This window comes from Dermochelys coriacea, chromosome 7, assembly GCF_009764565.3.
Source record: "Dermochelys coriacea isolate rDerCor1 chromosome 7, rDerCor1.pri.v4, whole genome shotgun sequence".
Taxonomy (NCBI): domain Eukaryota; kingdom Metazoa; phylum Chordata; order Testudines; family Dermochelyidae; genus Dermochelys; species Dermochelys coriacea.
This window is the reverse complement of record NC_050074.1, coordinates 19,718,862-19,740,825: the sequence shown is the minus strand read 5'-3', so window position 1 is coordinate 19,740,825 and position 21,964 is coordinate 19,718,862. Positions and strand designations below refer to the sequence as shown.

The 21,964-nt window shown below is 40.1% G+C and overlaps 1 protein-coding gene across 7 annotated transcripts in view; it reads left to right on the top strand.

Moving 5' to 3' along the window:
• Positions 1 to 21,964, top strand: part of NR2C2 (nuclear receptor subfamily 2 group C member 2) — a 65,285-nt gene that overhangs the window by 19,669 nt on the left and 23,652 nt on the right. For 6 of the 7 annotated variants that reach the window (XM_043519657.1, XM_038409436.2, XM_038409432.2 and 3 more), the window contains 5 exons: positions 4,842 to 4,952; positions 9,027 to 9,227; positions 13,102 to 13,204; positions 14,707 to 14,886; positions 17,594 to 17,741. In XM_043519657.1, coding sequence (XP_043375592.1) covers positions 4,881 to 4,952; positions 9,027 to 9,227; positions 13,102 to 13,204; positions 14,707 to 14,886; positions 17,594 to 17,741 — 704 coding nt within the window. In that variant the 5' untranslated portion in view covers positions 4,842 to 4,880. Of the gene's footprint in view, positions 1 to 4,840; positions 4,953 to 9,026; positions 9,228 to 13,101; positions 13,205 to 14,706; positions 14,887 to 17,593; positions 17,742 to 21,964 lie in introns of all 7 variants that reach the window. The other variant, XM_043519656.1, reaches the window with a different exon arrangement.

Genomic DNA, 21,964 nt, shown 5'->3' with positions numbered 1-21,964 from the left:
TACAGTAATGTCTGACTTGTGCCTTAAGTTCTTTTCTTTTGTTTAAATCATAGAGTAGCTAAGCTAATTCTTTATGTTAACCACAAAAGATCACAGAAGGTTAGGACTTTCTATACAAACTTAGTTTATGACTAGGTGCATAGTTAACTGTTCTCCAGCAATGCAAAGGTTGATCAACAGGTACTTCTGGGATTGCTTGGTAAAACTTATAAGCTTGCTGCTTTTGGACCTGTTGTCATCACTTAAATTGAATAGATTCATATACTTCAGTTTGGAAAATCAATGGTTTTATCTCCAAGTAAGACCATTCAGGGAGATAGTGAATCCAAGAACAAGTCCAAAAACTACAAAAATAGTGTTTAATTATTCTCTTGAGGATTTCCAGAAAATACATTTCCACTCAGCTTTGCTAATATGAAGCTGTTAGGGTCAGTCATGCACTGTAAATACAGCATTACAGACTCTTACATCAGGACAATATAAATGTGTGTTTAAAGATTGTTTAAGAAACCCCATAATTTATATAATTTTATTAGAAGAGGGGACTCGCTTACATATAATTCTGCGTTAATCAACAATTCAAAATCTATGTGATAATGTTTGTGACAGGTGTCATTTAATATCGGGATAGACTTAACTAAGAATCCCAAGCTATTAATTAATTAAAATGAAAGAACAGCTTCAGAAGGGCAGAGTTGTGGCCAGTTTGTGCCTCACTGGTTTCAAATAAATAGATATGGCAGAAACTGGAATCTTCTGTAACCCTTATTATTTAAGTTAAGTATGAGGCACTTATTATGGTTGTCTATCTTGTCTATTTCTATGTCCATATCCCCTTACTATCTGAGTTCCCTGAGTTCCCTAACTGACTGTTTAATTGTAGATTAAAAGGGATATTTTAAAATAAATTGTCATTTTATATCACCTGTAATAATAATCTACAGTATTAGTTATTCAAATTGTGCCATATATATAAAATCTATTGTCAGTTTTTCTACAAAAAGATAAAACAAAATGAGTCAATAACAATATTAATTACTCTCAATAAAGCATGTGACTGAAAAAAGTAACCATGTTGCAGACTATTGATTTGACAGATTGTAATGACACCTCTGAAGCGTCTAAAGTCTGTTGTGTAAATATTTATTAACTAATTAAAATTATATTAACTTCTCCTGAGAAGCTGTTACAATTTTTCATATGAAAGGCCTCATATCTATATAAAATCTATATGTTAAAGATATTTTAAGATTTTTTTTTGGAAAATATTGTTGCACATTCATGATATGTGAGTTTCTAATCAAATTATCACCATTGTTTTAAATTTTCTGAGAATAGGCAAAGGCATTTGTCCACATCATGGATTATTGACCTGCAAAATTTAAAAGTAAAATAGAGCCATTTTTCGTGAATGCAGCACAAATAAATATATGTAATGTTTGTACAAAAATTTTCTATAATTTGGAACTAGCTGAAGGGATTTTTGAAATTTTTTACTTAAAGTATTTTAACCTGAAATATTTTACACTAACTGTAAGCCAGGGGATTCAATCTTGCAAGCCATCCAAGTGTAGAATTCCCATTGATTTCAGATGGCATCTTTTGTGTGGAAGGTTTGTAGGGCCAGGTCCTGAATTATATATATAATATATACACAATGGCTGTGAATTTTTTTTTTGGGCTTAAACACACATAGGCTTGAAAATGTTTCTACAGCATCTTCCAAATAGTGAGGAATTGTATACTAAGCCCAGTTCATATTTAGATATGAATGAGCCAAGTAAGGTAGTTTTTAAAAGACCCTAGTGGGCCCTAGAACTGAAGGAAATCTTAACAAAAACAAATAGTGTGTTGGAGGGCTCTGGGGATTAGTAATGGCATATAGCACCTTTTATCTGTAAATTGATTGTGACTGAAAGTTATTACCATCAGATAGTCTCTTACCTGGCCTTTGTGAAATCTATTTGGAGATCTTAGTCTGTTTCCTTGTGGGAAGGTGTCTACTCCAAATAACCAACAATCAAAATCAGTACTAATTGTTTCCTCCTGTTGCCACTTGCATCAACAAGGGTGAAGATTGAATAGGACATGGAGACTGAACTTTCCTGTTGTGCTGGTTCCTCCGGGTTGGGGTTTATCACAATTGACCAAGTTGTACATGTGCAAATTTGCATTGCTTGTGCTGTATCAGTTCGGCAGATTAGTAGAAGTCTTCAAGATTGTTAAGCCAACATCTTTCATTCACTCTTACTTCAGTTAAAGCCCTTACCCTCAAAAAATCTTCTATGGGGCATTCTGCCACCAACATCCAAAATTGTACATATCCTTCTAGGGTCACAAAATTCCTAAAGTCTGATTTCAGTTTATCCAGGATCTTCCAGGGTTTGAGATAGCTGCATTTCCTAAGCATCCATGGGGCATCCTTCAAGTTCAAACAACTGTATTTAAAATCAATTTCTGCTCTGAAAATTAACTGTAAAAATAGCACTTGTTATGAAACGTATCTGCTTCCTGCATGTATCCAGAGTCAGATATGCTTACCAACATGACAAAAATAGATTTATGCTGCATTTTACACCTGTTAGTCTGCAGCAGGGCCAATGCAGAGAGGTGTTGTAGAGGGAGATGGTATCTGTTTGTTTTCGCACACCAACAGAATTGTTAACTGAATTCTAATTGGAGGGTCAATTTTTACCCTCAATTACATCTGTGAAACCCTCACTGAGGATAATAGTAATTAAACGTGTAACTAAGGAGAGAAATTGGTTGCCTAATATTAATTTCTGCTGATGGTATGTGGGAAGGTAGATCCAAGTCTGCAGCACTGATAGCTAGTATAAAACCAACTTTTTACACTTGCATACTGAGCAAACAATAAAATTCAAACTTCACTACGCCATTTTTATAGAGTTGCTTATCCAAACACTACTGTACTCTAAATAAATGTCTAAATAACACTCAATGCAGTTGAAAATTGCTCTCACAATAGCTTGGAAAACGAGGCTGCCACTTATTCCAGGCAGGCTACATAGTTTAATAAGCTATTATGAGAGACTTTAGATTGACCACATAAAATCAGGGAAATAAAAGGGGTAAATGCCAATTTGGGCAGATTGGAGGCATGTGGACTGCCCAGAATGTTCTCCTCCTCCTCTACCCCCAAATACCTTTTTATTTAGGTCCAAGCTAAGAGTCAAGACATCTCCTGACTCCCAAGGATATTTTCGAGCTATATAACAAAAAGTAGGATGGAGGAATGGAATCTGAGACAGAAAAGTCTTTCTCTTCCATCTCCAACATTGGAGAGGGTGGCTTTAAAAACATGGTCTAGTGGATAGAGCTGTGGTGTGAAAACTCTGCACTCTGCAGGTCACTAACCTCTGTATGCCCAACTTTCGCCATCTGTAAAATAAAGGTAACAATACTTGCCTATTTCCAAAGGATTGTTGTAGGATCATAGCCAATACTTTCCGACTTGGTTGCTTAAAATTAAGCATCTAAATCCATATTCAGGTACCTAACCAAAAGCCGTAAATTTATTAGGTGCTGAGTACTCACCCATTCCCATTGAAATTAATGGGATAGTCAAGCACTCTGGTCTCTGGAAAGTAGGCCACTTTTAGTTAGGGGCCAGAGTATTGATTAAGGTGTCTAATTTTTGGCAAAGAAGTCTGAAAATTTTGGACTTCATTGTTCATAAAACATTTTAAGATCCTCAGATGAAAGGTGATATATTAGTACAAAATATTATTACTAATATGTTGAAAAGTTTTATTTTAAAAAGAAGCGAAAAAAGTTTTATCAAGTAAATAACTGGAAGTTGAAAAAAGGTATTTTTTTCATTTCACAGGTTTCAGAGTAGCAGCCGTGTTAGTCTGTATTCGCAAAAAGAAAAGGAGTACTTGTGGCACCTTAGAGACTAACAAATTTATTAGAGCATAAGCTTTCGTGAGCTACAGCTCACTTCATCGAAATGCATCCGATGAAGTGAGCTGTAGCTCACGAAAGCTTATGCTCTAATAAATTTGTTAGTCTCTAAGGTGCCACAAGTACTCCTTTTCTTTTTTCATTTCAGTAATAGTGACCATACTGTTTAAATTGTATGCCTTTTCTGAGAAGCGTGATCAAGTAATATTATACCTATTACTCAAGTAATATTATACCTAGGCTTGGAAAGATTAGATTTTTACTGGTAACTGTCAGTAAACATCTATTTCACACCATACACATACAAACCGATGAAAAAATATTTCAATTGATATTAATAGAAACTTACTGATAGACAAAGTAAGAAAAATGCTGCTTGACAACTTAATAGTTTGATTTAAGTGTATTTTACATTGTATATGTTGACATATGAAGTTGACAATTTGTGTTTTAGTGGTTATGCAGCATTAACTTTTTGACTCTGAACATCTATTGTCATTTAAATAATTGTCTGACCTGCCCATAATTTCCTGCAATTGTGAAAATTTTAATAGATAAAAATTGAAAAAATGCTTAATATCCATAATTTTGCACAACTGTGAAAATTAAAGTAGATAAAAATAGAAAAATATTTAAAAATAAACATTAATATTATCCATCAAAATAAAAAATAAAAATTGAATTCTTCCAAGTCTAATTATTCAGTGATTATTCTGGAGCATAATAGATTCATTCTTGCCAACAAAAACATACTCTGACAATTCAGTGAAAGCAGATACTAGTGTGTTTTTAGCTACTGAAACCTTTTCTGATAAGTCTAGAATCCACGATGGAGTTGTATAATGTTTAAGATAAAAAATATCCACTATGTTATAACAGTACATGAAGTGAAATTTCTATCTTGTTATTTACAGGTACAGACTGTTCAGACTTCATTATCTGAATCTCCAGTGATGACCAGCCCCTCTCAACGCATCCAAATTATTTCTACAGACTCTTCTGTAGCTTCACCACAGCGCATTCAGGTAAAATCTTTAATTTAAATAATTCAATCAATGGGCCCTTATTATGAAAGCAAATATCATCCAGTTATTGTCCAGTATTATTTCTTTGTTTGAAAAATATAGTTAGCTCTTGTTTTTATGTACCAGATATCACAGAGGTCCTTTCAGCGATTAGAATTCAAAATGACCTGTACAAATTGGAGAATTGGTATGCATTCAATAAGACGAAATTCAATAAAGATCAAGTGCAGATTGCTTCAATTAGGAAGGAAAAGTCAAATGCACAAATACAAAATGCGGAACAACTAGGTATGTGATAATATTGATGAAAAGGATCTGGAGGTTATTGTGGATCACAAATTGAATATAAGTAAACAATGTGGTGCACTTGATAAAAAGGCTAATATTCTGGGAAGTATTAACAGGAGTGTTGTATATAAGACATGGGAGGTAATGGTCCTGTTCTACTCAGCACTGGTGAGGCCTTAGCTGGAGTAACATGTCCAATTCTAGGTACCACATTTTAGGAAAGATGTGGAGAAACTGGGGACAGTCTAGAGTATGGCAACAAAACTGATAAAAAGTTTAGAAAACATGATCGGTTCGGAAACATTAAAAAAACTGGCAATAATTTAGTCTTGAAAAAAAAAAAAAGACTATGGGGGGACCTGATAACAGACTTCAAATATGTTAAAGGCTGTTATAAAGAGCACTGTGATCAATTGCTCTCCATGTCCACTGATGGAAGACAAGAAATAATGGGTTTTATCCGCAGCAAAGGATATGTAGGTTAGATATTAGGAAAAACTTTCCAAATATAAGGGTAGTTAAGGTTTGAAATAGGCTTCCAAGAGACATTGTGGAATCCCCATCTTTGGGAGTTTTTCAGAACATGTGGGACAAACACCTAGTCTAGATCAGGGATGGTCTAGGTTTACTTGGTCCTGCCCCAGTGCAGAGGGTAGTACTTGATGGCTTCTTAAGGTCCCTTCCAGCCCTACATTTCTATGAATCTGTGATTCTGTGATTGTCAGTTGTAGATAGGCACTGAGAGTTGTCCTCTAGTGTATATATATTATCTGCAGTTTTTGCCTATATATTCCCTCTAAATTTAAGAAAGGTAAAATCAGACAATTTATGCCTCTTCACTGTCTTACTCTCTAGAGTCTATCACTATGGGAGGATTCTCCTTTGCAGACTTATTTCTGGTTAAGTAACAATAGCAAAAAAAAACTTTTTTATCTACTGGATCTACAATATCGGCATATATCTCACCTCCTCATCATAAGATTTATATTTCTTCAACATGTATGACTGAAGAATACTAGGACATTCTGAAGTCCATAGACTAGATTCTCCCAGCATAACTTTAGTTTTGGCCCACTTGGGCAGAACAATTAATCTTGTTCCTCATGTCTCTACTGCTTCTAAAGGAACTATCTGTCCATGTTGAGGGAGAATACTGGAATGGGAAAAGAACAATTCCCATCTCTGTAAAAAATTTACGGGCAGCATCATAGAGGTATCAGCCTTGATCCTACGGACAAGATTTCACTGTGACTTCATGCTACCAGCTAAGATTTTCAATATAAAACACTGTGATGGTCAGTAAGAGCTCTGTGGAGCAGCAAGATAGCCCAGAGATCTTTTGCCTAGTGAGCTCCTTAATTATCAGAATTGGCTGTTCCATATGCTTAGATTTTTTTTAAATGGTGGTGATGATATGTTTATTTGATAAGGATTATGTGTTCTATGCTACAAAACTTTATTCACACAAGTGATCAGATTAGCATATAAACCTTAACTGTAAATTAACTACACACACAAAAAATGTTTTGAAATTGTGTATTTATTTTTAACCAAAACAGAAGAAATCTCAGCTATAGTCATGAGGTGGAATGCTTTTAATTTTCTGTCTCTAGTATTGTGTGCACAACACCAAAAGACAAGCCTGGGAGCTTAAATTCATAATTCTGGTAGACACTAAAAATGATGAACTGAACAGAGACACTGGATTTATGGCTTATGACAACAATCTGTAGCCCACTAACCTCCTCTTTTTGTCCTATGACTGCAGAGGCGTTAATGGGCCACTCAACCTCTAAAAGTCCCTTAGAAAATGTGCTAACTACTTATGCTAAACAATCTGTTCCACTTGCATTTAGCTGTGACACTCAGAGTACTTTCCCAGACCCAAAGAAGAGTTGTGTTTGCTCAAAAACTTGTTTCTCTCACCAGCAAAAGTTGGTTCAATAAAAAGATATTACCTGATCCACCTTGCCTCTCTGCCTCTAGTATTGACCAGAAGAGGCTAGTTTCACAGTTTACTAATATGTTTCCCTTTTTCAGAATGAATGAGTTTGACCTCATAGAGTTTTCCAAAGTATTTTTATTTTCACTTTTAATTCTTTAAGTGAGGAAACTTTGTGATTATATCAGATTAGATTTTCTGTGTATGTGTACTGGATATGTGCTTGATCATACATAGCCATGTACAATATGTTACATATTTTTCACTTAGGTGAACATAAGAAACTTGGTCATTATACTTCATTGGTATTCATTTTATACTATTTGGATCACATAAGAACATAAGAATGGTCCTACTGGGTCAGACCAAAGGTCCATCTAGCCCAGTATCCTGTCTCCCAACAGTAGCCACTGCCAGGTGCCCCAGAGAGAATGAACAGAACAGGTAATCATCAACTGATCCATCCCTTGTCGCTCATTTCCAGCTTCTGGCAAACAGAGGCTAGGGACACCATTGCTGCCCATCCTGGCTAAAAGCCATTGATGGACCTGTCCTGTTATGGTCTTGGCCTTAACAACATCCTCTGGCAAGAAGTTCCACAGGTTGACTGTGCATTGTGTGAAGAAATACTTCCTTTTATTTGTTTTAAACCTGCTGCCTATTAATTTAATTTGGTGACCCCTAGTTCTTGTGTTATGAGAAGGAGTAAACAACACTTCCTTATCTACTTTCTCTACAACAGTCATGATTTTATAGACCTCACTCATATCTCCCCTTAGCCATCTCTTTTCCAAGCTGAAAAGTCCCAGTCTTATTAATCTCTCCTCAGATGGAAGCCGTTCCATACCCCTAATCGTTTTTGTTGCCCTTTTCTGAAACTTTTCCAATTCCAATTTTCCAATTTGGGGCGACCACATCTGCACACACTATTCAAGATGTGGCGTACCATGGATTTATATAGAGACAACATGATATTTTCTGTCCTATTATCTATCCCTTTCTTAATTATTCCCAGCATTCTGTTTGCTTTTTTGACTGCTGCTGCAGGTTGAGTGGATATTTTCAGAGAACTATCCACAATGATTCCAAGATCTCTTTCTTGAGTGGTAACAGCTAATTTAGACCCCATCATTTTATATGTATAGTTGGGATTATGTTTTCCAATGTGCATTACTTTGTATTTATCAACATTAAATTTCATCTGCCATTTTGTTGCCCAGTCACCCACTTTTGAGAAATCCTTTTGTAGCTCTTCGCAGTCTGCCTGGGTCTTAGTTATCTTTAGTAATTTTGTATCATCTGCAAATTTTGCCACCTTACTGTTTACACATTAGAGAGATTCCTTCTTGACCTGTTTAGTGTGATTTACCATAGTCCAGCTACTTCCTCACCTTTCATATCACCAACGCTTCCCATTCCACAAGCACCCTTTTCTGCAGAAGCACTATATATACATAGGTTTCAGAGTAGCAGCCGTGTTAGTCTGTATTCGCAAAAAGAAAAGGAGTACTTGTGGCACCTTAGAGACTAACAAATTTATTTGAGCATAAGCTTTCGTGAGCTGTAGCTGTAGCTCACGAAAGCTTATGCTCAAATAAATTTGTTAGTCTCTAAGGTGCCACAAGTACTCCTTTTCTATATATACATAAAGGCCTGATTCCACTGCCTTGCACTTTGGTGTCATCATTTACACCTATTGTGCACAAGTATAAATGACTATGTAAGTTGCAAGGCAGTGAAGAGCCATTATCAGGTAATAAGATATAATTGTGAGATGGAACCAAAGATTTTGGAATGTTAAATCTTACATTATGCCTTATAAAATCCTTCAACATTTGTTGCAGATTGTGACAGATCAGCAAACAGGACAGAAAATCCAGATAGTGACAGCAGTGGACTCATCAGTGTCTCCGAAGCAACAGTTTATCTTGGCCAGTCCAGATGGAACTGGAACAGGAAAGGTGATATTGGCAGCACCTGAAACCTCTAATGCCAAGCAACTTATCTTTACCACCACTGACAACATTGTACCAGGCAGAATTCAGGTAAATACAATAATTAAAACAGTCTATACTGCTTCTATTATTGATTTAAATAGATTTAATTGTATAATAGCCCTAAACCCCTAGAAGTTTTGATAGTTTTCTAAAAGCTAAACTTCCTGTGTACATGTTTTTGAAAATCTTATATAATCATTTTTTTCAGTTCCATGGCTAATTTTCCAGTTTACTTTCTAAAATGCCACAGTAAACTGCCTAATGGCAGTGGCTAAAAGAGAGGGTTGTTAGAGGTTCATAAAACTGCAAATTATAACGCTTCATCTATGCAACCTTGTGTCCTTTTACTATTCTCTGTCTCCCTCTTCTCCCCTCACTCTTTCTACTGTGTTCAACACCCATTGTTGCATGTTCTCTTTATTAAGGTCCTAATTCAGCAAAGATTTAAGCAGATGCATAATTTGATGCCTGTGAGTAGTTCCACTGAAGGCAATGGGCAAAGTTACTTTAATCTTTGCAGGGCTCAAGGCCTTGGAATGTAAGCTCTTTGGGGCAGGGACTGTCTTTACAATATGTTTGAATGGGGTCCTGGTCATGATTCAGATGTCTGGGATCTATCATAATACAAATAATACACATTAATAAGCATAGATCAAACTTTTTCTACTAAAGTAGGAGCTTTTTTCCCCACATCCACAGCCACCTCTTTAAAATAGATATCTATTCCCTGTTGCTGTCAATATGATAAAACTATCATTTTATTTGACAGTAAAATTAAAAGAGTGATTTACAGGAAAGAAAATTTCCATCTGGGTATAAACATCTAAATAACAATTGTTTTAAGAGATTTTTAAAAGAACAGTTTATTGTAAATTACATTTCTTATTTAAATGCCTCAAAGCAGAAAACCTTCTGTTTTGAATCATATTTTTCTTTAGTGTCTGTGTTTAATGAGATGATTTGGGCATTAAAATACAGACAGGCCCATAAAAGAAACAAAAATAATCATGTTATATTCAGCACAAAAACAGTGGAAACATTGTACCAAAATATACAACAACTCATAGGAGTTAACATGAACTGTAAGTGAATATTTAAAGATGAGACCTTGTTTCTTTCCAGTACTACAGTGGTCTGTAACATATTATAATACACTGATTCTATGCTCCAGTTAATAAAAGCCAATAAAACCAAGCATAGTGCTAGTATAAGCTGAGTACTGTATATGGTTGGAAGTTTAATTTTTTAAATTAATAAACATAATTAATTTAAAGCTGTTTTTTAAAAGTTTTTAAAAACTTTGTCAGTGAGATTAATTTTGTCAGGATTAACTTCCTTGCTGATACCATGAAAAAATTATGAGTTTATTGGATTATACTTCCCCACATCCCTCTGTCCACTCTCTTTTCCTTTCCCCTCTCTTCCCTTTTCTTCTCTTTTAGGGTTTAATCCTGCCTCTGATTTATTGGTTTGCAAAGGGTTAAGGATGGACTATTTTCATCCTGTATTTTGAACTAAACAGAATTTTATATTATTGCATTATTTAACTTCCTTTCATATAGCACTTTGTCTTGCCAAGCATTCTTGTTTGTATGTTCACATCATTGAATGATATCCCCAAAGTTCTAAAACAGTGGTGGGCAACCTGTGGCCCGCGGGCCACATGTGGCCTGTCGGGGTAATCCACTGGCAGGCTGTGAGACAGTCTGTTTACATTGACCACCTGCAGGCACAGCTGCCTGCAGCTCCCAGCGGCTGCGGTTCACCGTTCTTGGCCAATGGAAGCTGCGAGAAGTGGCACAGACCGCAGGGACGTGCTGGCTGCCACTTCCCGCAGCTCCCATTGGCTGGGAACAGCGAACCATGGCCACTGGGAGCTGCAGGTGGCCGTGTCTGCAGTTGGTCAATTGTACCGCCCCCCGGCTTCCCCGCTCCCCTACTCCAAGCTGGCTGCGCACCCTGCAGCCATTTCACTTCTGATCTGCGCCCAGGGGCCACCTGTACACGCTCATGCTCCACACGTTGCATTTCCTCACCCTCTCATCCCGCCCCGACACCAAGTGGCAGGACTATTTACCACCTGAGGAGGGTGAGGAGCCCTGGTGGGCCAACCTCTATTCCACCTTGGTCCCACGGCCTGCCGGGGACATCGGCTGGCGGCTCCTTCACGGAGCCGTAAGCACGGGCGTGTGTCTGGCGCAGTTCACCCCCACGCTCGAGGCCTGCCCCTTCTGCGGCATGAGGGAGAAACTGGCACACGCTTACCTCGAGGTTGCAGCCCCTATTCCGCCAGGTTGCAGCCCCTATTCCGGCTCCTCCAGAACCTCTTGTTGAGGTTCTGGCTGCACTTTTCCCGCACCTGTTCATTTTCGCACACCCTATCCGAGGCCCCACAAAGTCACAAGACCTCCTCATCAGCCTCCTCCTGGCTGTAGCTAAAATCACCATCTATAACACCAGGAGGAAGATGTTGGACGAGGGGGTGCTCTGCGACTGTGGGGCCTATTTCCGTAACTCCCTGGTCTCACAACTCCAGGTAGAGTTCAACTGGGCAGTGTCCACTGGCTCCCTAGACAACTTTGAGGAGCAGTGGGCACTGTCCGGGTCCTCTCGTCAGTGTCCCCTTGTTTTGAACCTGTGACCATCACTCTGATCCCTGTTTTTCATTAGTTGCTCCCCGTATTCATTTGGTTCCTGGGTCCAGTGGTCCCTCCCGCGAGGCTGGGGGAGGCTCCTTTAGAAGTGGGCGGGCTTGTGCCCGCCCACCTCCCAGGTTTTCCAGTAGGTGCAGACAGTCAGTGTAAACAAACTGTCTTACCTCCTGCCAGCGGATTACCCTGACGGGCCACGTGCAGACCGCAGATTGCCCACCACTGCTGTAAAAGGAGTGTGAATGAAATAGAGCTAATGTGAGGGGCACAAAATGTAATGGGCCAAGTCTTCAGCTGCTGTAAACCAGCATAGCTCCGTTGAAGTCAATAAAGCAATGCCGATTTATGCCAACTGAGGATCTGGCCCTCTATTTTCATAGGAACTACAAAACTAGTGGATATACTTTGTTTATGGTGTCTAAAAAGAGGAGTAATAACTTTAAAACAAACTGGACAGGCCTATATTTACAGAAGGCCGTGTTCCCTTTTGTGAGCAAAATTTGTGTCCACAAAATTTGTACCTTCTTTTTTTTGTACTTACATTTTATTGTAGGTATGAGTATTAGCAGTTAGATGTTTAGCTATCTGATTTACAACTCCAAGTGACCAGTTAGCTATCCAAATGATAATATTTGCTCCTGTGGTGAGGTGCATTGTCACACAGTGATCTACCTATGTGAATGGTGTCAGAGGCTCAAATGCAGTGAAAGGGGAGGAGCAGAAAAAACTCAGATTTTATTTTATAATATTAATCCACTTTGGAAGTTGATTAAGCTAAACTGGAAAAAGGCACTCTTATTCTAGAATGAAATTACCTATATGGGGAAGTTATTCGAGTATAGCTATTACACTTAAATTTCTTTATTCTGTAATAAATTCTCTATGTAGACAAGCCCCGAATCTTTGAAGGCTAATGCAGGTCTCTGCTTAAGATGAGCCCCAATCAGGAATAAATCTTTCAGTTCTGGATCAGGCCTCTGCCTAAGCTAAACTCCCAGACTGGACTCTGTCTTTCCAAACTGCAACAGGCATCTGCCTAAACCAGGCTTCCAGACTAAATTTAGGGGCAGATTTATAAAGGTATTTAAGTGCCTAATGGGATTTACAAAAGTGGCTAAGCAGGTTAGGTGCCAACTTCTATTGCAAGTACTAACCTTCAAAAGTTAGCAACGCTAAGCCAATCATTTGATCTCAATGTGAAATCTCTTTAGAGCTTGATTTAATGTGATATATCAAAGCAACACCTTAACTGTTCTGGCATTTTGTTTTAGATTGTGACAGACTCTGCTTCAGTGGAACGTTTGTTGGGTAAAGCTGATGTCCAGCGGCCACAAGTAGTAGAGTATTGTGTTGTTTGTGGAGATAAAGCATCAGGTAAGCAAATATACTCTTGTAACAGACATGTTACTAGTAAAGATGGAGTGACGATGTGTTTATGTATAATGAGAATAGCAATTGAGAGTTGGTCAAAAGAGGATGAATTTACAGTACTGAAATGTGTTGGCTATCACCACTTATGGCTGGTATACTTGTGGTTTGAAGACAATTGTGAACAAGTAAGTTAAATGACATGATACTTGACCACAATTATGGCAAGCTGTGCTTGGTATCACACTAGTTAAACCCTCCTTGAACCAATACTAGTCTGAACTCCAATATTGGCACGAAAACTTTCACTTTTTTCAGCTAGGAACAACACAGTGTGAGGGGTATAAGTATCAGGGAGCCAGCTGCAGCATGGTCAGTCTCCTAGCAACATACTGGACACAGCTAATCTTAGTGGGACGGGGCGGGCGGGGAGGAAGCTGCATGATTGATTGCACTTCTTGATTGGGGGAGGGGAGGACCTACGTATTATTTAGCACAGCAACAGAGCTCATTGGGTCCTCCACGTGTTCCATGTACACAGCTGCGCATGTTCCTGCTTCCTACCCAGCCTGCTCTTGTGACTACTTCAGCTCCTGCCCTTCTCTATCCTTGGCACCCCAGGCTTCCTGACCACATCTGTAGCTCACCCATTGGCTCTAGCATTCGGCTTTTGATGCCTGTCACTAACCATCAGCTCTGCTCTTAACTACGCTCCCAGTGTATCCTGTAGTCCTGATCCTTAACTCCAGGTTGGCTCCACTCTAACCTCCAGGCCTGGCTACCTCCATGGCTCCAACCATTAGGCCTGACCACACACATCCCACTCCTGTCCCTGAGAGTAAATTTGGGGTCCAATGCTCTTTCATTTCCTGGGCTAGCTTGAGCTGAGAGTACAGTGCAGGGAGTTTGCTCAACTGGTCAGTGAACACTTTCCATCCATTTAACGCACTAAATGAGGCAGGGTCCTGTGAAAAAAGTAGTATATGATTATGTAATTGAAGGCAGTATCATAATGCATTCACAAAGGGATCTGAATTAATGTCCCCTGGATAACCTTTATTCTGGAATTTCCTATGCTTTGAGTGATTGACTTGAAACTTTAATGTTCTTTTAATGTAATTTTTGCATGTAATATCCTTTATATATTTTGTATCCGTGCATATGACTTCATTAGCAATTATGTAGCTACACTGATGGACTCCAAGAGGAACCATTAGTCCTGGGCAGAAGTGGGTTTTGCCATTATGCATACTCTTCGAGGATGGTGGGAAATGGGCTGATCCTGGAGGCTCTCCTGAAAGAAATGCAAAACAAAACTGTGACATCAGACTAGAATAGTGCTTTCACCATCAGTGCCTGCAGATATGATGAATAACCAAGAATATAAAACAAATCTAAGGTGTGATTTGTCAATAGGCTCTGCCTGCTATAAATAAAATGTTGGTATTAAAAATATAAATAATTTCCTTGTAGTAACCGAGCTGTACATGCATTTCCTTTTCCTTTAGGTCGTCACTATGGTGCTGTCAGTTGCGAGGGATGCAAAGGTTTCTTTAAGAGGAGTGTAAGGAAGAATTTGACCTACAGTTGTCGTAGCAACCAGGACTGTATCATCAATAAACACCATCGGAATCGTTGCCAGTTTTGTAGGCTTAAGAAATGCTTAGAGATGGGCATGAAAATGGAATGTGAGTGTTCATTACCCATACTGATACTCTGTCTACCAAGTAATAAATATGTAGACAACCGGTACTGTTAAATATATTTTCAGTTTTCTGTCTCTGTCCATGTGAAACACCAAGTTCTAAGACGTTCGCAATACTTTCCTGAATACAAATCAAGAAGTATCTTTGTTACAGAATTTTTGTCATCTCAAATATCTGCCTCATATTTTCTTCTCTAAGCCTTTTATTTAGTTCACTTTTGTAGAGGAAGTTCAAGCTACAGTGATGAATAACTTTGAAATCAGTCTCTTATGTGTGATATTATATCACATCCCCTAAGAAGGGGTAGATAGCGCTTCACTTTTAGTGCATTTTACAAGTACAGTGTTTGTAATGGAGAATGATACTCCTATTTTCTGCCTGTGGCACGTGTTTGTGTGGTTTCCTGTGGGTTGTAATGCTTTGGTCTAGCTTTGGTTGTTGGATTTAGTGTGTGGATGTTGGGTGGTGTTGGTGGCGTGTGATACACAGAAGATCAGACTAGATGATCTAGTAGTCCCATCTGAAACTCTGTGGCCTTATTTTGGAATAACTTCTTGTGTATGGATAGATTTTTTTTGCTGTCAGATTTGGGATTTATTTCTCCTGTTATAGAATAATGTACTATAAATCCCACTTGGTGCAGATTTCCCATTAAATAAGGAATGTTATGTTCTGTGAGATGAGGTGCAATGTTCTCTACCTTTGTGGCATACTATTGCGTAACAATGTACTTACCCCAAATTTGTTTTATTAAAAGAAAAGACATAAAGCTAACTTTTATATTCATTGCAAATATTATTCCAATACCTTCATTACAAGTCTGGGATTATTTTATTGTGAATATTATTTAACTCTAAAGTACCTGGAGTCAAAGGCTGTCACCAAAGAGTATACAATGCATCTTAAGAAGGAAGTGCAAAGATATCGTTAAGACATCTTTGTGTTCTCTTGGTCCTGGGCTAGCTGTGTGCCAGTCCCCCCTTCATGTAAATTGAACAGTCTGAAAACTGCTCTGAATTTCTCTGCCTGCCAGTGGTCCTAAGGGGCTGTTACACCTTCTGGGATCTCTGGGGCACAGGGAAGCACCAGCCACGGCATTATCACTGGCAATGGCCTCTATGCCAGATACAAGTGGCAGAGAAGCTATTATGCTAGCTATACACCATAACAGGATCCTTCTACTTTGGGATGGGCCTCCCATGGCCAGCTATGCCAGCTGTAGGGCTCTTTTGAGCTGGCAGTTTAAAATGTCCCAATGCCACTTTTAGTGGCAAACTGCAGATGCTGCTGCATTTCTAGAGGTTGATCCAGGGTCCACTGCGACTAGTGGAAAAGACGCCCAATTATTTCAGTGGACACTGATTCAGACTTCTGGTTAATAAGTGTAAATTATTTGCACTGGCAATCATTTTACTTAATCCAATGTTAATAAACAATACTGCAAATCCTTTCTATCCAAAGTATTTATATCATGTTCATAACCTAGTTTCTGGGCCTTATGATTTCTAACAAACATTAGGATAATTTTCTCTCCATCCCCAGTCAGTGGGGAATTTTTTTTTTTATTTCTAAATTTAATTTTTGTTAAGGTGAGAAGGCTAGGTCAAAGCAATGGGTTTTATATTTTGATTGGAAGAAAGTTAGATTCATGAGGCCATGAAGAAGAACTGCTTTATAGTTGATTGCTGTATGATTGGTACAATAATTGTAGAGTAATGCTCTGTACTTATATAGTGCTTTATATTTTATGTAGTGCACTATATGTATATGTAGTGCTGTACAAACATTAACTAATTCTCACAACACCCTTGTGAAGAATATCAGTTTTAATATCCCAATTTTTGAGAAAATTTTTCAAGGGAGCACTATGTAGTTAAATGACTTGCCCAAAGCCACACTGCAAATTAGTGACGGGAGTTCCTGGCTGCCAGTCCCATGCTTAGTCCACTCAACTATGATGACCCAATATTACAGGGGAATAAAATTAATTTTCTTTAAAATCACAACATTAATGTCGTTTTCTGATTCTTTTGCTTGAGATTAATCCATATCCCTTTTAGAACCTTGAACAATAAGCGTTTTTTCCTACACTTTAAAACTGGAGGTATTTTTAATCCTGGAGAGAGTTTTTTTAGGAGCCCACTAGACCTTCTTAACTGGCCAGAATGTGTGCATTACCTTTAAATCATTTACAGATCCACTGTGCCTAGGCATTAAACACACTTCTGCCATATAGCAGTGCAAACATTTCCTCTCAGCCTGCCTGCCCTGCTATGAATTTTAGCATTGATTTTTTTAAATAAAACGTACAAGAAATATCATTGGTCCTAAAATTTACATATTCCTTTCCTCAAAATCATAGTGTGAAAATGTGTCTTCCCGAATGCTTAACTTAGTTAAATGCAATGCAGTAACAAGCTCAGTAACAAGCTCTAACCCCAGTCCCGCAAAACACTCAAGAATATGATTAGTCCCATTGAGTTCTTATTTAATAAACATATGATTAAGTGCATTGCAACACTGGGGCTTATGTCTCTTCAGTTATCATACTGAATTTCCAGTATTGCATTGAACTGAAATGAGCCAACACATTTCATGCAAACTGAAATCCTGCTTTAAGATTTTCCTTTATTTTAGTTTTTGGATGAATTATTTCCTTTCAAATCTGTATTTTTCTATTCTGATGCAGCGGTTCAGAGTGAAAGAAAGCCTTTTGATGTGCAACGGGAGAAACCAACCAACTGTGCAGCTTCAACTGAAAAAATCTATATCAGGAAAGACCTAAGAAGCCCTCTCATAGCAACTCCAACATTTGTAGCAGATAAAGATGGGGCCCGGTAAGTTTTTAGGTGTAAAATGAGTCTGTTTAAAATGCCTTCAGGCTAGAGCTCTTGTGGAGTCAGTTTTATAAACAATGGACTCCAGGGGGATGTAGGATTAGGCCCCAAAAGTATGGCCTCTTTTTAAATTCGAGAATGGAAGTTTCCTTCTTACATGATGGTGGTTATTCTTTGAGGGTTCAGATGTTTCCAAACAAATGGACATGGAAATACATTTGGATACAATAGTAATGAATACTATATAATATCCTAACATAGATATAAAATAGCAATCTAATTTAAAGGCCACATTTTCAAAAGTAGGCACAATTGTATGCACAGTTTTTTCTGGTACAAGTTTTGTGTTCAAGAGCACAGTGAATATGTGCAGATAGTATTTGCAATAAGAATTTAGGCATTTAGGAATCTGACTATCTGATTCACATATGCAATGACTTGAAATAAAAAAACCATAGCAGTTTGGAAGGCTGGACTGGAGGCTCCTTCGAAAATTTGCTGCTAAATATTTGCATTTGTGTTATGTGTGAAACTAAGCCCAGGTCTACACTATGAGTTTAGGTCAAATTTAGCAGCGTTAGATTGATTTAACCCTGCACCCGTCCACACAACGAAGCCATTTTTGTCGACTTAATGGGCTCTTAAAATCGATTTCTGTACTCCTCCCCGACGAGGCATTTCCAGTAGGGATAAGGAGGTTTTAGTACCGTTATACAAGGCACTGGTGAGACCTCACCTAGAATACTGTGTGCAGTTCTGGTCTCCCATGTTTAAAAAGGATGAATTCAAACTGGAGCAGGTACAGAGAAGGGCTACTAGGATGATCCGAGGAATGGAAAACTTGTCTTATGAAAGGAGACTTAAGGAGCTGGGCTTGTTTAGCCTAACTAAAAGAAGGTTGAGGGGAGATATGATTGCTCTCTATAAATGTATCAGAGGGATAAATATAGGAGAGGGAGAGGAATTATTTAAGCTCAGCACCAATGTGGACACAAGAACAAATGGGTATAAACTGGCCACCAGGAAGTTTAGACTTGAAATCAGACGAAGGTTTTTAACCATCAGAGGAGTGAAGTTTTGGAATAACCTTCCAAGGGAAGCAGTGGGGGCAAAAGATCTATCTGGTTTTAAGATTCTACTCGATAAGTTTATGGAGGAGATGGTATGATGGGATAATGGGATTTTGGTAAGTAATTGATCTTTAAATATTCAGGGTAAATAGGCCAAATCCCCTGAGATGGGATATTAGATGGATGGGATCTGATTTACTATAGAAAACTCTTTCTTGGGTATCTGGCTGGTGAATCTTGCCCATGTGCTCAGGGTTTGGCTGATTGCCATGTTTGGGGTCGGGAGGGAGTTTTCCTCCAGGGCAGATTGGAGAGGCCCTGGAGGGTTTTTTTGCCTTCCTTTGTAGCATGGGGCATGGTTGACTGGAGGGAGGCTTCTCTGCTCCCTCGAAGTTTTGAACCATGATTTGAGGACTTCAATAGCTCAGACATGGGTGAGGTTTTTCATAGGAGTGGGTGGGTGACATTCTGTGGCCTGCGCTGTGCAGGAGGTCGGACTAGATGATCAGAGTGGTCCCTTCTGACCTTAGTATCTATGAATCTATGAGGGGATTAGCGCTGAAATCGACATCGCCGGGTTGAATTTGTGTTACTGTGGATGCAATTCAACGGTATTGGCCTCCGGGAGCTATCCCACAGTGCTCCATTGTGACCGCTCTAGACAGCACTCTCAACTCGGATGCACTGGCCAGGTAGACAGGAAAAGCCCCGCGAACTTTTGAATTTCATTTCCTGTTTGGCCAGCATGGCAAGCTGATCAGCAAAGGTGACCGTGCAGACCTCATCAGCAGAGGTGACTATGGAATCCCAAAATCGCAAAAGAGCTCCAGCATGGACCGAACGGGAGGTATTGGATATGATCGCTGTATGGAGAGATGAATCCGTGCTATCAGAACTCTGTTCCAAAAGACGAAATGCCAAAATATTTGAAAAAATCTCCAAGGGCATGAAGGACAGAGGCTATCACAGGGACCCGCAGCAGTGCCGTGTGAAACTTAAGGAGCTCAGGCAAGCCTACCAAAAAACCCAAGAGGCAAACGCCCGCTCAGGGTCAGAGCCCCAGACATGCCGCTTCTATGATGAGCTGCATGCAATTCTAGGGGGTGCCCCTACAACTACCCCACACCTGTACGTGGACTCCTCCAAGGGAGTCTCACGTAACAGGGATGAGGATTTTGGGGACGAGGAAGATAGTGCACACCAGGCAAGCGGAGAAACCTTTTTCCCTGACAGCCAGGAACTGTTTATCACCCTGGAGCCAATACCCTCCCAAGGCGGGCTCCTGGACCTTGAAGGTGGAGAAGGCACCTCTGGTGAGCGTACATTTGTAAATATAATACACAGTTTAAAAACAAGCGTGTTTAATGATTAATTTGCCCTGAAGACTTGGGATGCATTCGCAGCCTGTACAGCTACTGGAAAAGTCTGTTAATGTGTCTGGGGATGGAGCGGAAATCCTCCAGGGACATCTCAATGAAGCTCTCCTGGAGGTATTCCCAAAGCCTTTTCAAAAGGTTTCTGGGAAGGGCAGCTTTGTTGCATCCTCCATAGTAGGACACTTTACCACCCAAGGCCAGTAGCACGTAGTCTGGAATCATTGCATAAGAAAGCATGGCAGTGTGTGGTCCCGGTGTTAGCTGGCATTCAAGCAACATCCGTTCTTTATCTCTGTGTGTTATCCTCAGGAGAGTGATATCCTTCATGGTCACCTGGTTGAAATAGGGGAATTTTATTAAGGGGACATTCAGAGGTGGCCGTTCCTGCTGGGCTGTTTGCCTGTGGCTGAAAAGAAATCATCCCCGCTGTTAGCCATGGAGTGGGGGGAGGGGTGAAGCGATCATCCCAGAGAGAATTGGGTGTTGGAGGGGGGGTTAGTTGGGTTTGTGCTGCACGTTAACCTGAAAATATCAACCCCTCCTTTTAAATGGCCGATGTGTCTTTTTCAATTTTACTCTCCCTTTTTTCCCTCTCGCAGCTACAAATGTTTCAACGCTGCCACTAGCATCTCTGTCACAGAGGCTAGCGCAGATAAGAAAGCAAAAAACCCATATTTGTGATGAAATGTTCTCTGAGCTCATGCAGTCCACCCAAACTGAAAGAGCCCAGCAGAGTGCGTGGAGGCAGACAATGGCAAAGTCCAGGAAAGCACAAAATGAATGCAAGGACAGGAGGGACGCGCGAGAGGACAGGTGGCAGGATCAAGAGGAAAGGTGGCGGCAGCACGATGAGAGGAGGCAGTATGCAATGCTGAGGCTACTGGAGGATCAAACTGACATGCTCCGGCTTATGGTTGAGGTGCAAGAAAGGCACAGACTGCCACTGCAGCCCCTGTGTAAGCAACCGCCCTCCTCCCCAAGTTCCATAGCCTCCTCACCCAGACGCCCAAGAACATGGGGTGGGGGCCCTCCAGGCACCCAACCACTCCGTTCCAGAGGACTGCCCAAGCAACAGAAGGCTGGCATTCAATAAGTTTTGAAGTGCAGTGTGGCCTTGTCCTTCCCTCGCAGCCACTGGGAATCATTCCAGACCTGCAACACTATGTGATCCCACCAGTCTGTGCTTGTTTCCTGGGCCCAGAATCGGTGTTCCATGGCATGAGCCTAACCCATTGCCACCAGGATGGCCAAATTGCCGGGACCCGTGCTTTGAGAGCAAGACGTCTGTGTCCATGTCCTCATCACTCTTGTCACCACACTGCCATTGCCTCCTCGCCTGCTTTTGCAGGTTCTGGTTCTGCATATACTGCATGATAATGCGCAAGGTGTTTACAATGCTCATAACTACTGCGGTGATCTGAGCGGGCTCCATGCTTGCTGTGGTATGGCACCTGCAGGAGAGCAGAGTTGCAGGGGAAGCGGTGGTTGGATGACCAGTTTTGCAGACCTACTGCACCGTCTGCTGCCAGGACACAACAGCTGAGCGGGCTGCACGCTTGCCCTGGTATGGCGAGACAAGAGCAGCCGAGCAGAGTTGCAGCAGAAGCGGCCCTGCGAGACCACCAGGAGAGCAGAGTGCTAGTGGAAGCAGTGGATGACAACAGTCATATAGAGGACCTGCGAGATGGATTCCTAGCATCAGGAGAGCAGAGTGGCAGTGGAAGCGGTGGATGACGACAACAGTTAGCAGTCCTACTGCACCATCTGCTGAAAGCAG